General features: G+C 47.8%; 1 protein-coding gene across 1 annotated transcript in view; it reads right to left on the bottom strand.

The window, feature by feature from the left end:
- Positions 1-13,601, bottom strand: part of UIMC1 (ubiquitin interaction motif containing 1) — a 68,576-nt gene that overhangs the window by 18,470 nt on the left and 36,505 nt on the right. The window contains exons 5-8 of the mRNA XM_056866361.1: positions 13,483-13,547; positions 10,088-10,176; positions 8,492-8,571; positions 2,665-2,830 (exon numbers count right to left, since the gene is read on the bottom strand). Of these exons, the coding sequence (XP_056722339.1) occupies positions 2,665-2,830; positions 8,492-8,571; positions 10,088-10,176; positions 13,483-13,547 (400 nt within the window). The remainder of the gene's footprint in view (positions 1-2,664; positions 2,831-8,491; positions 8,572-10,087; positions 10,177-13,482; positions 13,548-13,601) is intronic.

Genomic DNA, 13,601 nt, shown 5'->3' with positions numbered 1-13,601 from the left:
GCTCATTCATATGGTGCCACACTCTAGCTGATCTGAACCAAGCCATCATTTTAGGAGCCATATTTTTCAGAGCTCCGGCCTCGTACTATACAGTTTCCCCTAGGCATGCTGGAAGCCAAGGCTTTCTATGTGCTGCAGCTGGGATATTTGCCCTGAACTCACCATATTATGAGGTTCCAGAGATGTTATCCTACATTGCCCTGTGCGGGTAGCAACAAGCTCAAGTGGTATAAATGCAGACTTTCATCTGGATTTGTGCTGCATTTGCCCACACTTGTAATGTTTTTCGCTATATTTAACAGATCAATTGAAACACACGCATAATACACAAGACACCTCAAGAGTAGGTCAGCAAGGTAAGAGCATGCAACCTGCACATAATCCGTACTTGTTCTGTGGACCCACACCCTCATTGGGATTTTGGGAATGCTTCCTTTCATTATAAAAAATTCCATGCCTCCTGGCTGCAAAGAGATTTGTGCCAAGTTATGTCAAAAGAGTTATGTGCTCAAACACAAGTTTAAAAAAGCACTCAAGTTTATTGCATTTAATTGTCATTATTTTTAATGCTATATACTAAGATTTTTTCAAAGGCTGAGTCAAGTTTTTCACATTTGAGGGCAACTATTTCAGAATAGGCATAATGCCTGCTAATAATTTATAGTAGCTTGGCTTGACAAGGCTAACAAAAAAAGCTATGCCAATTATGTTAATCACATGCCATTAAATATGCAAATTGGCAATGGCCCTCTGGCTTATAATGTATTTCAAATGTGGTCCTCAGCACTGATCAAATTTTCTACTCCTGCCTTAACAAAAGAAAGGCCAGGCACTGCAATAGCGCTTTCTTCACTTGATTTCATATAATGACTAATAGCTACATATAAAACCATGGCATTTGTGGAACAACTGGATTGCTATTCTTGTTAATTAAAATACAAAAATGTTATGCCATCAGAGGTAGATCATTAATAGCGAACAGCCTTTGTATCTACGTGTTCAATCCGCCTAAAGCTGTATTTGTTCGGGTAGCCAACAGCCTTTCCTCACATTTTGCCAGCTGAACAGTTACAGAAACCATTGCATGTGAGAAGCCTCCTCTCTCAAAGGGCTACTTTGTCAGCAAGGAAGCAGTAAAAAGAGTTAGGATTTTCTTCATATCAACAGGCTGCAAAGAGGAAGGGCTGCGCTGCCTCCAAAGGAAGTTTTGGGGGGGCCCACCGAGGCCAAAACTTTCCCCTTCCCACAAAAACCCGTGCAACCGCTCCATAGGGTTGCACGGGGATACATCACCTAAAAAGGTGGCGTATCTCAGAAAAAAGGAAAGGAAGCATTCCTGGGCCGAAAGAGCTTTGGAGCCTGCCAAAAGGCAGCTCCTCCCCGGCCCCGCGCCAGAATGCCCTGGAAACGCCCCCAGGAAGACAGCGCACTTCTATGCCGGTGCAAGGCTGTGCCGGCGTCCCTGAGCGGCGCTGCCATGGCAGTGCTGGGAAGACGGCATCTAGGCCTCCCCACTGGTGTCTGTGCCACTCTGGGTGGCATAAGTAGCATGGGTGCCGGCGCGGGGGGCACAAAAGCCAGCACAGCCCCTTCCTGGCCTCCAAAGGACTTTCATCCTTGTGGGTCAGGAATGGGCTGTATAGCTTTCTTTACTTAGTTACTGAGCACCTCCAAGCAGCTGACTAGAAAGGGACTTTGCAGTGAGTAGCACTTTTGCACTCTTGGCAGATGGGAAGGCCTTTCCGTGTGCAGCATCACTTTGCTACCCCCTTTGCAGCAGATGTGAAGGGGGGGGGGGAATAGAGGATGGTATATGGAAACAAACAGGGACCCAGACTGCAGATGAGATTTCTCACTGACAACATAGTGCATTCAAATCCAGATGAACACTATAGTTGTGAAATAACAGCCTGTCTAGATTTGAGGGTCAGGATTTATTCATAGGGAATGGGGGTGGGTGGGGAACATGATGGAGGCTACGCTGAAGAAGATCATAAAACCTGATGGGTAAGCTGCAGACCTAGGAGCTCCAGTGTGTTGGGGCCTGAAACAAAAGCTCTGCAGATTTGGCACTGGCTCCCTGTGCTATAAACGCCACTGATCTGCAGGCAAATGAAACCTATCTTCAGCCACTGGCATTTATAAAAACTCCAGCCTGGTCTACACGTGCAGCAGAATGAGCTGGTAGAGGTATCCCTGCAGTCTGGGGGGGACAACCCATCTCAGCACTTTAGGTGTCATTCCCATCTCATTCATTCTGTTGCATCTGCAGAACTGGCCTCTGCCTTCCCTCGGTTTGGACAAACCTTTGTTGAGGGAGGCCACTCCGTCCTCCCTCTGTGCCAAATTATGGGCCTTCATCAGCCTGCCCTTCTCCAGCCTGCCTGCTTCCAAGGGACTCCCCACACCAGGATCTGATCATTTGACAGGCACAGACATCAGCCATTTCTTTACAGTACAGACCATGCTGTTTTAAGGCAAGATATTAGACTAGGTTGCACACTGTATCCTCACCTTTCTGATTTCAGCCTTCTGTCTGAAGCTGGCCCAGATACTGATTATTCTAACTAACTAAGGCTCCAACAAACATACACAGGGAATAGCTAAAAGGGGGCTAAAAGGCTACCATGAACAACTGGAAGGTAAGGCAGACATTTCACAGACCTGGGCCATCTTCAGCTATGTCCTCTCCTGTGCCATTACAATACATGGCGTGTTGCTCAATTTCCGAAACAGGGAATCTGTAATCGCACAATGGACAGGAGATAGCACCATCAGCCAGAAGGCGGGGTGCAGACACACTCTGCCTGGCATCTTCATCCGCATCAGCCTGAGGACAAGAGGTAAGATATAAGTCAAGTTGGTCTTCTGGGCAAGGTTAATTCATCATGATCGACCCCCACCCCCTTGATCTCCTGCAGTTTCTGACCCTCCCTGGGCCATCTGCACTTCACTTCTGGCCGTACTTTCCATTCCCACCGATCAGGCCAGTTGTAGGAACCATGCACTAATGAGCAAGCACTGCAGCACTAATATCTACTGCTTATTTCAAAGGCAGCATGTCCTCCCAAAACCGCCATGAGGCTCCCCTGGAGAACCACATGTTCTATTTAAGGCAAGGATTACCTGTGCTCTGGGGAAAGGGTAAAACATATTTAATGGAGAACGTGAGAGTGTCAGCAAGCAAAAACAAGTGAAATTGACACAGAACTCCAGCGCCTAGTCCACAGCTGGCAGCACGACCTGCAGGGAATATTCTCCTGGGGAGTAAAATGAGATCACTGCCACGGCTAGCTTGAAGCAATGGGAAGGTTTCGCCTAGTGGCACGGACTGCATGGTAGCCAATTATGGGGTACCCATGCATTTGTATGGGGAGGTCTGCGCTGGTCTGAACATCAACTTTGGTATGTGCTTTGACCAAAATACAGTCACTTATAAGATATCACATTTAACTGACCCAAAGGGATATTATCACACTGAGAAAACTAGTGAAATGCTCATGCAAAGCAACAAGCACCATGCATTTTTTTCCTCCTTTCCTGACTCCCATTTTCTTATTTGAATACAGCCAAAATGCTTCTTTAAAACCCCTTGCCTTGGAAAGGGGATTTATACCTGCACCCAACAGCCTTACTTTTAACCCTTTCAAGGACAGCATATTTTTGTTACTGGAAAACCAGCAACCAAAAAGCACAGCATGCTTAAAATCCAGATTGACAATTGTGTGAACAGAGGAGGCTGCCTTATATTGAATCAGACTGAGTCTATGAAGGTCAGACTTGTCGACTCTGACTAATAGTGGCTTTCCAGGGCCTCAGGCAGAGAGGTCCCATCTCCTCCTACCAGATTCTTTTGTCAGGACTTCAGCCGAGGACCTTCTGCCCCCAAAGCAGATGCTATACCACTGAGCCATGGCCTCTCCATTTTGTTCTTTAACAGGCAGCGTTGCAGATGGACTGCTGGCTTCAAAGGATTCTGTTAACTAAGCTTCCTGCCCTGACAACTCTAGCCAAGTTAGAATACAGCTAATTGAACATGCTATTTTTATGTCGATTTTCTTACATGCCTGATTTTATAGCCTGCTTCTCCTGAATAAACCTTCAAAATTGTCTGCCATGCTTCAAGTTATTCAAACTCTAGCTGCCAACAAGCAATATTACTATTGCTATGTGGATGCCATATTCCTGAGGCAGGAAATAGAGAAGGATAAGAACATTAGGGGTGGGGGGAGAGAGAGAATTGCCTCACAGCCCCAGGCTAGTTGCTGGGGAACCAATAAGGGAGTGTGTCTGTTGTCTTCATGCCCTGCTTGTGGGCTTCCTGACAGCATCTGGACGGCCACTGCTGGAACCAGGATGCTGGAATGGATGGACCATTTAGCCTGCTCTTTTCCCATTTTTACCCATCAAGTTCAGTGCTCTGTAACTGACCCAGTGCACGTGACTTAAACAGACTTCACTAGCCGGCCCTGTTGCTTGTCCCAAGCAGCTGGTGGTCTGGATTTACTCCGTTCTGCTTTGAATTCAGAGGTAACTTTTTAGCCTTCAATGGACCTATTCACCACGGAGGCATCTAGACACAGGTGAAAAGTACCCCCTGATGAGTAAGAATGAGGAGCAAGGATTTCACGTCATTTCTAGGTAACCCTGGCTTTGTTGATCAGACACATCTATCTAGCGGAGTCACAGTTGTCTCCCTAACTCTTCCTCTGGGGCGCTCAGGGTGGGTTATATGGGCTCACTCCTTTTATCCCCACAACAGCCCTGTGAAGGAGTTAGGCAAAGAAACAGCAAGTTGCCGAAGGTGAGCTTCATGCTGGACAAGACTGAGACCCAAACCTCCCTGGTCTAAGCACAACACACTTAGCATACCACAATGGCTTACTAGTGACACAATATGCAGTGAAGTTAAAGCAACTGCTTTGGGTATCACCCCTCCCCCCCCCCAAAAAAGGAATCCTAGTGAGCTTATTTTTTTTTCCTTCAGTGTTAAATGTCACCTCAGGGCTTGGTTAAGAGAATAATGTTGGTTCAACTAGATCAGCCCTAGTTCTGTAGCAGGGATATAAGATGAAAGAAAACACATCAGAGTTCTTTCTTGGCTTTTTTGTGGGATAAAAAAAGTTAAGCACTGTTATCTGCATGTCATTAAGCTCACCCATTTTTTTTATCTCCAACGGAGCCTCATTGACACAGTGCGCTTCTCCCTCTGAAATGCAGAGCTTCTGCCTTAAACTATTCATGTTTGTAAGAGGCAGAAGGCCAGCTACCGCTCCCTTATTCTTAATACTGGAAGCCTTCTGCATAATGTCAGTCTACCACCAAAAAAAAGGTCAGTCTAACCACACACACACCCAAAAAATTAAAGGGTCCTAAACCTTTAAAGCAAAGAAGGTTTGCCAGAACCATTAAAATGTCTGTTTAAATATTGAACTAGCTAGATGGAACCTGTGGGAAATAACTCAGGAAAGGTGGTTTTTATTGGGGTGAGCCATGGCTCTCCCTCTCTCTCTCACACACACACACACACACACACAAAACACAAATACAGGGAAATTGTCATCTCTGTCCTTATAAATGCACAGTTCCAAGGAAACCAGAGAGAGCACAACAGCTTAGGCTTGCTTCATTTTTTGTTCTATGAGTGGTCTCCATTATATAGGCCCGTTGCTTAGCAGCTTCATTACAGAATCTACATTGTCAAGCAAAAGCCCAATTCTATGTAAGGAATTTCATTGACTGATTGAGGATTGCTTGCGTGCGTGGGGGTGTGTTGGATTGGTCCTTTTTTAAAAAAAACAATCACTCAAATGTGCCAAACGCCCCGCTGACAGGTGATCAGTACTGAGCTGCAGGAACCGTCAACAATTCCGCAGTCAAATCCCACACACACACAAAAAAAACCTTCCCTAAAAGAGAGCAGATGGCAAAGCGGAAGACTTGGACTGAGAGTTCTGCGGTCGTTCATCTACACCGCAGCTACTACAACACCACCACATCTTCCTTGGGTGTTTCACATCCCGGCACTGCTACATCTCGTTAAGTGCTGATATGCGGCGGTGTGTCACGAAGACACGCCAAGCATGGAACGAAACATGCCAAAGATGAAGAGTTTTGATCAAATCGGTGTTACCCTAATAAGATGACACGTACACAGATGTGAAGAGCTCTCTGCTCCTTCCCGCTTCCACTTTGCACAGCCGCGCAAATCACATCTTTTGCAAATACCAGGTGTCCAAATAAGCTGCTTTACACTCCCACAGTAAATAACTCATTGCAAATGTAAATGCGGCATTGTGTAGTAACACTTGTCAGCCCCCTCCTCCCCGAATGGCTTCTGACAAGCCCTGGGAGCACGACTGAAAGAAGCCTTCCCCGCATGATTGGCTGCCCACCCAGCAGAAGGGGAAGCGGCACCAGCCCATGCTGCTTGCGAGGAGAAAGGCCCCAAGCAGCCCCAGGCCTCCTCCCTTTGCGCGCAGAGCTCCTGCCTTTGGGTCAGCAGAGGCTGCACCTGCGTGGATAGCGTTCACCATAGAGAAAACCAGGCAGGCTGCTGCATGGCTCGCCTCCCATTATCTGCTCACCCATATGACACAAGGTGCTTTCGATCTTTGTCTGGAGGGCTGAGATTCAAATCCGGCCACTTCACCGGAGCCTTGCAGTTCGACAAGCGGACCACTAGAAGGCCCAAGGGCTGCTGCCCTCTTCAAAGACTCCTGTCATTCCGACCACCTGCTGAAGGCCTGCCAGGGATAAGCGGCTTGAAGAGAAGCCCCTTGCTCACTGCATAACTCTGGCCTCCCAAGAGGTGCCTTGCGCTTCCATACACCTTGTGCGAACATAGCATCGGCTGTGAGAGCACAGCAGCTCGGTGGGTGCAACGTCCCACTCCTAGCAAACCGATGGCACAGCGCTTGACAAAAACTGAGCTCTGAAAAGTGCCAGAGAGGCAATGGGGCGCTATTAAGACACCACCGATTATGTGAGGCTCCTCTTACTTGCAACAGCCATCCAGCAGGGACCGAAGACTCCGAGAATTCGCCTTTACAAATGAACCTTCTTGTTAAGAGCTCTCCAGTTCTCCGGTATTCATGTATCCTGCCAGAACAGCTCTTGGAAATCCCTTTGATATTTCCCCTCTTAAAAAATGCAACCTAAATAGAGCTTTCTCTCTCCCCGCCTGCCCGAAGCAGCAACTGAAGTCATATGCCATTATTGTGGCAGCTGCATGGCAACTGCTGCACAGGTGTGGTGAGGCAGGAAAGACAATTGCACCGGCTCAAGGGAGGAGGCAAGCAAAAGAGGCCTCCCTTGGGATTAATCGGCCAGACATCTAACATTGATCAGCTCTCTGGTAAAGCAAGAGGCAAACTTCGGGACAAGTCAAATAGCCAGAGGGCCCCGCATGAGCACAGCACACGTCCCAAAAGGAAGCGGCCTCCAGGCCACTGCCCAGATATCTCACACACATTTGACAATGAGATGCTCTTGGTGTCCCTGCAGAGGTATGGAGGCCTCAGGAGACAGAACTGGCCCGCTTCCCAGCAAGTCAAGGGCTCCTCTTGTATATATTACTTTTTACAAAATTGCTAGCCATTTCGAAATTTTGCAAAGGCGGCTTGATTTGGCAAGTAAACCAATGTCTACTCGGATGTCAGTCCCGCTAAACTCCACAGGGACTGACCATGGTGGATATTGCAATCCTTGATTGGATCAAGAAGACTGTACTAGATCTAATTATACGTAAGTGTTTTTTTAAGGCTTCTTAGGCCAAGATTTCCCTGATCTGGGCCAAGGGATCCTTTCCTCCTGCCAGCCCAAACATAATGAATAACCTCTATAAAATATAAAATAAAATATAAAAAATTGACTCGGTGAAATTACACCAGGGGTCCCAACGGCCGACCACGTGCTTCCACTAGCACAGAATAAAAACTCCAGACATCTCACACTCTGCCTGCACCCTTGTTGCAGAAGAAGGATGCAACAGTCTCATCCCCAGAGAGGAGCGAAGAGCCAACAGCAAAAGTCAAGTAACGTGCCAAGTCAAAGTTTTGCCAACGTGCTTGTAAGCCCTTTGTTCATTCAGACATTTGTGCGAGGAGGGGGGGAGGGGAGCGACTGACACCCTTTCCACCCTTTCCTCAGCAGGGCCCAGAAGCATGTCACACAACCCAAGTGACAGGTGTTGCATGCAAGATGACCAAAGATGAGAAAGTCGACAGTGCTCCCCTTCAGCTAATGAGAGTGCCGGGTTTGCAGTCCCTGGCCACAGAAATGGCAGAACTGAAATCCCTGGGAAGGGGCCGTGCGCAAAGGGTGGGAGAATGACGGGCAACCCAATGCAAAGACACGCACAGGCTCCCTCACCAATATTTCCTAGCAGGCTGCATAGTTTGCACAGCAGCTCATTTTGGAAGACGGGCGGGAAACGAGACTCTGCATTCCAGACGCTTCACTGGCTGTTATCCCTGAGGGATTTGCTTACCTGCAGAGAGACATCTTTGCTGGATGAATGGATTTCTCTGCTCTCGGGCTCAATAGCTTGCGATGGACTCGGCTGGGTCTCTGCAACAGAAGCTTCCCATGTTAACAGCCGCTTGCCCCCTCCCCCCTCCTCCGCAAGCCCTCCCCCCGCCACCCCCCCAGCACATTCCACACTAGCTGATAAAACTTATCCCATTTGCTTTACAGTGTCTTCACAGTTTCTAAACATTTTTTAGACTTGTCACAAATGTTAGCAGACAACGTGCAACAACATAGCTAGAGTGGAAGTTTAAAGCTATAGTGCAGCGGTGTGTGTGTGTGCGGATAAAACCAGTGCCACTCTGTAGCTCGACGGGGAGCAAGAATCAACAGGGGGTGCAGACTGTACACTAGGTGAGGTGTTTGCTGGTGAACGGCACAATGCAGGAGCAAACGCTGGAGAAAGACAACAAACCCGCTTAGTTGGTTTTTTTTATATAGCTTCCTTACTCTTTGTATTTCATTTTTAATACCCTTAGACCACCCCCACCCCACAGTTATTACCCACAATGAAAACCTCATCCAGCCTCCTGCAGGGAACCTCTCAATTAAACCTGCTCCTGCCCCAGATGTGACACTGAAGAAAGCTCGCTGTAGAAAAAAAAATCATTTCAAAACCAGATCGGGTCTCAAAGAGAACAATTTAACCTTGAACAATTTTCTTGCTTAGTGAGTGTAAGAAAATTCCTTTCCCCTAGCAGAGTTTTGAAAATGCGTGATGAAGGCAGAGAGATTTGTAAGCACTGCTGTACGACTGATTTGCTTTGGACTGAAAAGAGAAAGACATAATTCAAGATACCCTCGAAACCACTAGTGCGCAAGGGCCACAGGCTTTTCACCGAGCAATGCTTCGCTGTGGCTGGCATCGCTGGGATCTGATGCCCAAGCAGCCACGGCTACTGTAGCTTCCACAAACAGACTGCTATAGGGGGCAGAAGGAGGTGAGGGGGCCTTCCTTTGCTGAACCAGAGAACAGGAAGGATGAAAACAGCACGTTCCATTTCTGAAAGGCAAGAACAAGCATTCTTGTCCCCGTGTGCTATCCTAAGAAATAGGAACTGTTATAAAACACTTACATAAGTGTTAGTGGGACAAAACAAACCAGCTCAGCTGGTAGAGTTCACTCTCATCCTGCATCTGACGCCAATCCAAAAAAACAAACCAGGAAAAAGGATGCGGCAGAGCTGGTGGGCAGCCAGGATTTTCTTTCAAGTTCCCCAAGGGAGGCAATTCCAAGGAAGCCAACAGGAAACAGCATGAACGCCTCCTGGTTCAATCGATGCTGCTGCCCAAGCAGCAGGATAGAGTGAATCCAGTTGGCTGTCTCCTGGCTGAGTCAAGGCACACAATTTTTGGAATTGGGGTGGGGAGAGAACCAGGTAGGCCTTCCTGTTTTCCCAAGCAACTGTCCTTGCCTCCTCCAAGGCGCTCAGTCCCACTCTGAGAAAAGTGGGATCTCACAATTTTAAAATCCAACACACAGTGCAGAGGTTTGTCTGCTGGAGCAGGTCGTTGCCCTTCTGCCTCGAAATCAAATGAGTCGCAACGGGGCTCTTACCAGGACAAACGGTGATTTCCTCTTCGGCACAAGTCTCAGCAGCAATATCTGGGCTTCTCCTACTATCCAGGGGCGTCAAGGCAGAAATGCTATTGAGAGATAAACAGATAAAACCAGTGTCATAACAGGGGCGGGGGGCCTGAACGTTGGCTGCTGTCTTGGGAGCTCTTCTTAGCAGAGAAAATCAGCAGGACGGTATGCAGGTGAGGCACGGGCTTGAAAGAGCCACCCTGAATAATGTGACTGAGGAGGAGCTCTTTCTTTCACAAGACTCCCCTAAAAGAAAAGAGCAGGTCATTGTGTCATACTAGAGAAGGAAGAATATCTGCGCAGAACTGCAAAACCTTCTTTGATGCTTTCTGTTCTCGGTCGCCGGAGTACTGCAGGTAACAGAACAACCTGAGTCTTAGTGAGGGACTCCATGGTGCAGGAATGGGTGGAAGCCTGCGTGACACTGAACTCTCCTTTCTCCCATCCTTTATTGCTAATATTGTTTTCGTTTTATCATTGCACACGGCTCTCTAAAGCAGCGGGGGTCTGACACCACTCAACGCTTCCCTACAGCAAAGTCCTGCCAACACAAACCGAGCATCTCTTTCATGCAGCATTTAGCTGTGTGTGGCTCCCTCTCTTTTGACCTTCCAGTGCCACCAATTCCCCCGCAAAGCACAGTCTCTCCACGTCACGTGGGAAGATGCAGGCTGAGCGGCTGTGACATCAGTTCTGTCATCCTCAGAGTTTCTGGGTGGCTCTCTGATTGGTTTGATCAAGTATGCAAGGACTCACTTGAAAAACACGAATCCCTGTACTGACAAAATAGAAGATTTATTAAACTAAGCCATGAGCCACTGAGAGTAAGGAACAGCCACCACAGATTTATGATAAATAACAAAATCCTGATGGGAAACCACAAGTGACTCCTCTCTCTCACTAAATAAACCATCTCAAAGCATTTGTTATGAGCCCAAGCTGGGTACAGCTTACTCTGTGTAAACCATCAAGACTTACTTCAAAAGGCCTTGCACTAAACAATTTGCGATGACATTTATAAAATGGGCTAATCAATTTGAAGTCAAATCACATTGCTTGCTACACCGACTATCTCCTAGTAACAAAGCATATAATCATTTATTAAAATCTCAATCTAGCATACTTTACACAACATGGGAAGCAGCAGAGCTGAGTGGCCTACAGCAAATAGGGGGAGGAAGGTGTCTCGGGCGGACATGGCTTCCCCAAATTACTCCGACCGCCTAAGAATCAAACGGCATCTGAAGCCTGCTGACCGGGGCATTTGTTCTTCGCCCAGCACAGGGCTCTTCTGGCGAACTGCCAGTTGCCAGATGGCCACACGTAATACGCTCAAAGCGGAGAATGCTGCGGCCACCGTCGCCTCGATGCAGATGTGCTGCCTGATGAAATTAGATGTCGCAGCGCGCAACGGTCAATCTTGATCCCAGCGGCCTGACGAGGGTGTCTGCCGGCTGCGTCGTAAAGTTCCCAGGGCCACAGCTTGGCAAGCGCGCTGCACTTCATCAACCTTGCTTGTGGCTCGAAAAATGTACGAGACACCTAATAGAACCAGAAGACTAATCCTATTACCCACATTCTGACGAGGAAATGGTGGGGGCCTCAAGGGTAGAGGAGAGTCGCACCAGCACCGCTTGTTGCCTATGTGAAGGAGGTCCCTGGACGGAGCTACAAGGGCTTTTCCAAGTCAAACTCTGGTGAAGAGGAGGAAGAAGAGGAGGAGGAGAAGGAAGAAGAGGAAGAGTTGGTTTTTATATGCCTACTTTCTCTACCACTCAAGGGAGAATCAAACCGGCTTACAATCACCTTACCTTCCCCACAACAGACACCCTGTGAGGCAGGTGGGGCTGAGAGAGCTCTAAGAGAGCTGTGACTGGCCCAAGGTCACCCAGCTGGCTTTATGTGTAGGAGTGGGGAAACAAATCCAGTTCACCAGATTAGCCTCTGGCTCATATGGAGGACCAGGGAATCAAACCCAGTTCTCCAGATCAGAGTCCACTGCTCCAAACCACCGCTCTTAACCACTACACCATGCTGGCAAGTACTTTTAATATTAAGCCCTAGTGAGGAAATAGGACTATTGGGGAAAAAGAGAGACATGGCCTCTCCCCCCCCCCCACCCCATTCCTAGAACCTCCTGACAGCTTTGACAGCAAGAAAGGGATTCTCTACTGAAGCTCTCATCCTGAGTATCAGGGTGAAACTGACATCATTTTTATTAGGCTATGTACACACTGGCGCTCGCCCCACTGCAGGGTGGGAAGAGCTATCACATTAGCCAGTCTGCTCCCTCGCTCAGCATTCAGCCAAAATGCTGCTAGATCAATGAGAAAAGAGGATATCAGGCAGAGAAAAACCCATGGCCCCATGCCAATAGCATTTTAATTATAAAACCTGGGAAAACTAACCACAGAATCAAGTAACTTCTCACAGCTGGACTTGGGGCTGAACAGCAAATACGGAAGCCTCCTTGGCAAATTACTCCATGAATCTTCTCCTATCTGCAACAGCTCCTGCCGCTTCCTTCATTTCCTGAACTCCACTGCAAGCCATCCCAGCCAGCATGTTTCACTCTCGCTTTGGGAAGCTTTAAGGCAGCGGACCTCCCGGGAGGTATTCCAGAAATGGTCGCCACGCTGTGCCCTGCCAAAGGAGGCAGCAGGGACCCAAACGCAAGAAGCAGGCAGCCGCAGCCCAAGCTCTTTATTTAATCATCTGAAGCAAACAGGGTTTGGACCCTCCCTCGCCATGCACGCCACTTGCTCATGCTAAAATTGGCTTTCCTGGAGCATCGCTTGCTGCCTCAAGGAGACAAATGCGCTGCCTACAAACATCCGACGGGTTTTCTTGGCCTCTTCTTCTGTTCTCGCCTCCTCAAAGAAATACATATATGTACATTATAAATAAAATTCCATCATGCTGTGTGCATACCCACCAAGATGATGCAAGACCATTGCTGTAACTCACCTAGATTGACAATATTTTGGGCCAGGGGCCACACTTTCTAATATTTACAGAAAGGGCTATTTCTTGCTTTATATGTTAAAAGCATGGAAGCATTATTGATGGTCACACTCCTCTGCCGGAAAACATTCTAAAAGGCAATGTGGGAATTACAGTAATATATGCAATATGCTCAGGGAGAAATTCCTACAAAGGGCCCGAAGCACCTGCATATTTGGCCATGTATAAATAAAAATGAGGCACCTCTCCTCACATCCTGCACCAACATAGCCTAGTTAAAGGTACAGAAAGAAAATGCCCATGCTATAGCTTTCAAAGTTTCCAATGAGTTCACAAAGACCTGATCACAGCAGCAGACTTATACCTCCCAGGACCAACTACTCCGACACGTACCTACTTACCTTTGTGTAATCTGCATGGGCTCCCCTTCTTCAAGGGCATCTTCTGCAAACAGTACTTGGGAGGCCTAAGCAGAAAGAAAACAGCGAAATCAAACCACCTAGCCATCTTTTTACTGATG

The sequence above is a fragment of the Euleptes europaea genome, chromosome 1 (genome assembly GCF_029931775.1).
Source record: "Euleptes europaea isolate rEulEur1 chromosome 1, rEulEur1.hap1, whole genome shotgun sequence".
Classification (NCBI taxonomy): Eukaryota; Metazoa; Chordata; class Lepidosauria; order Squamata; family Sphaerodactylidae; genus Euleptes; species Euleptes europaea.
Note: the sequence above shows the minus strand (reverse complement) of the source record. Positions and strands in the feature narration are given on the sequence as shown.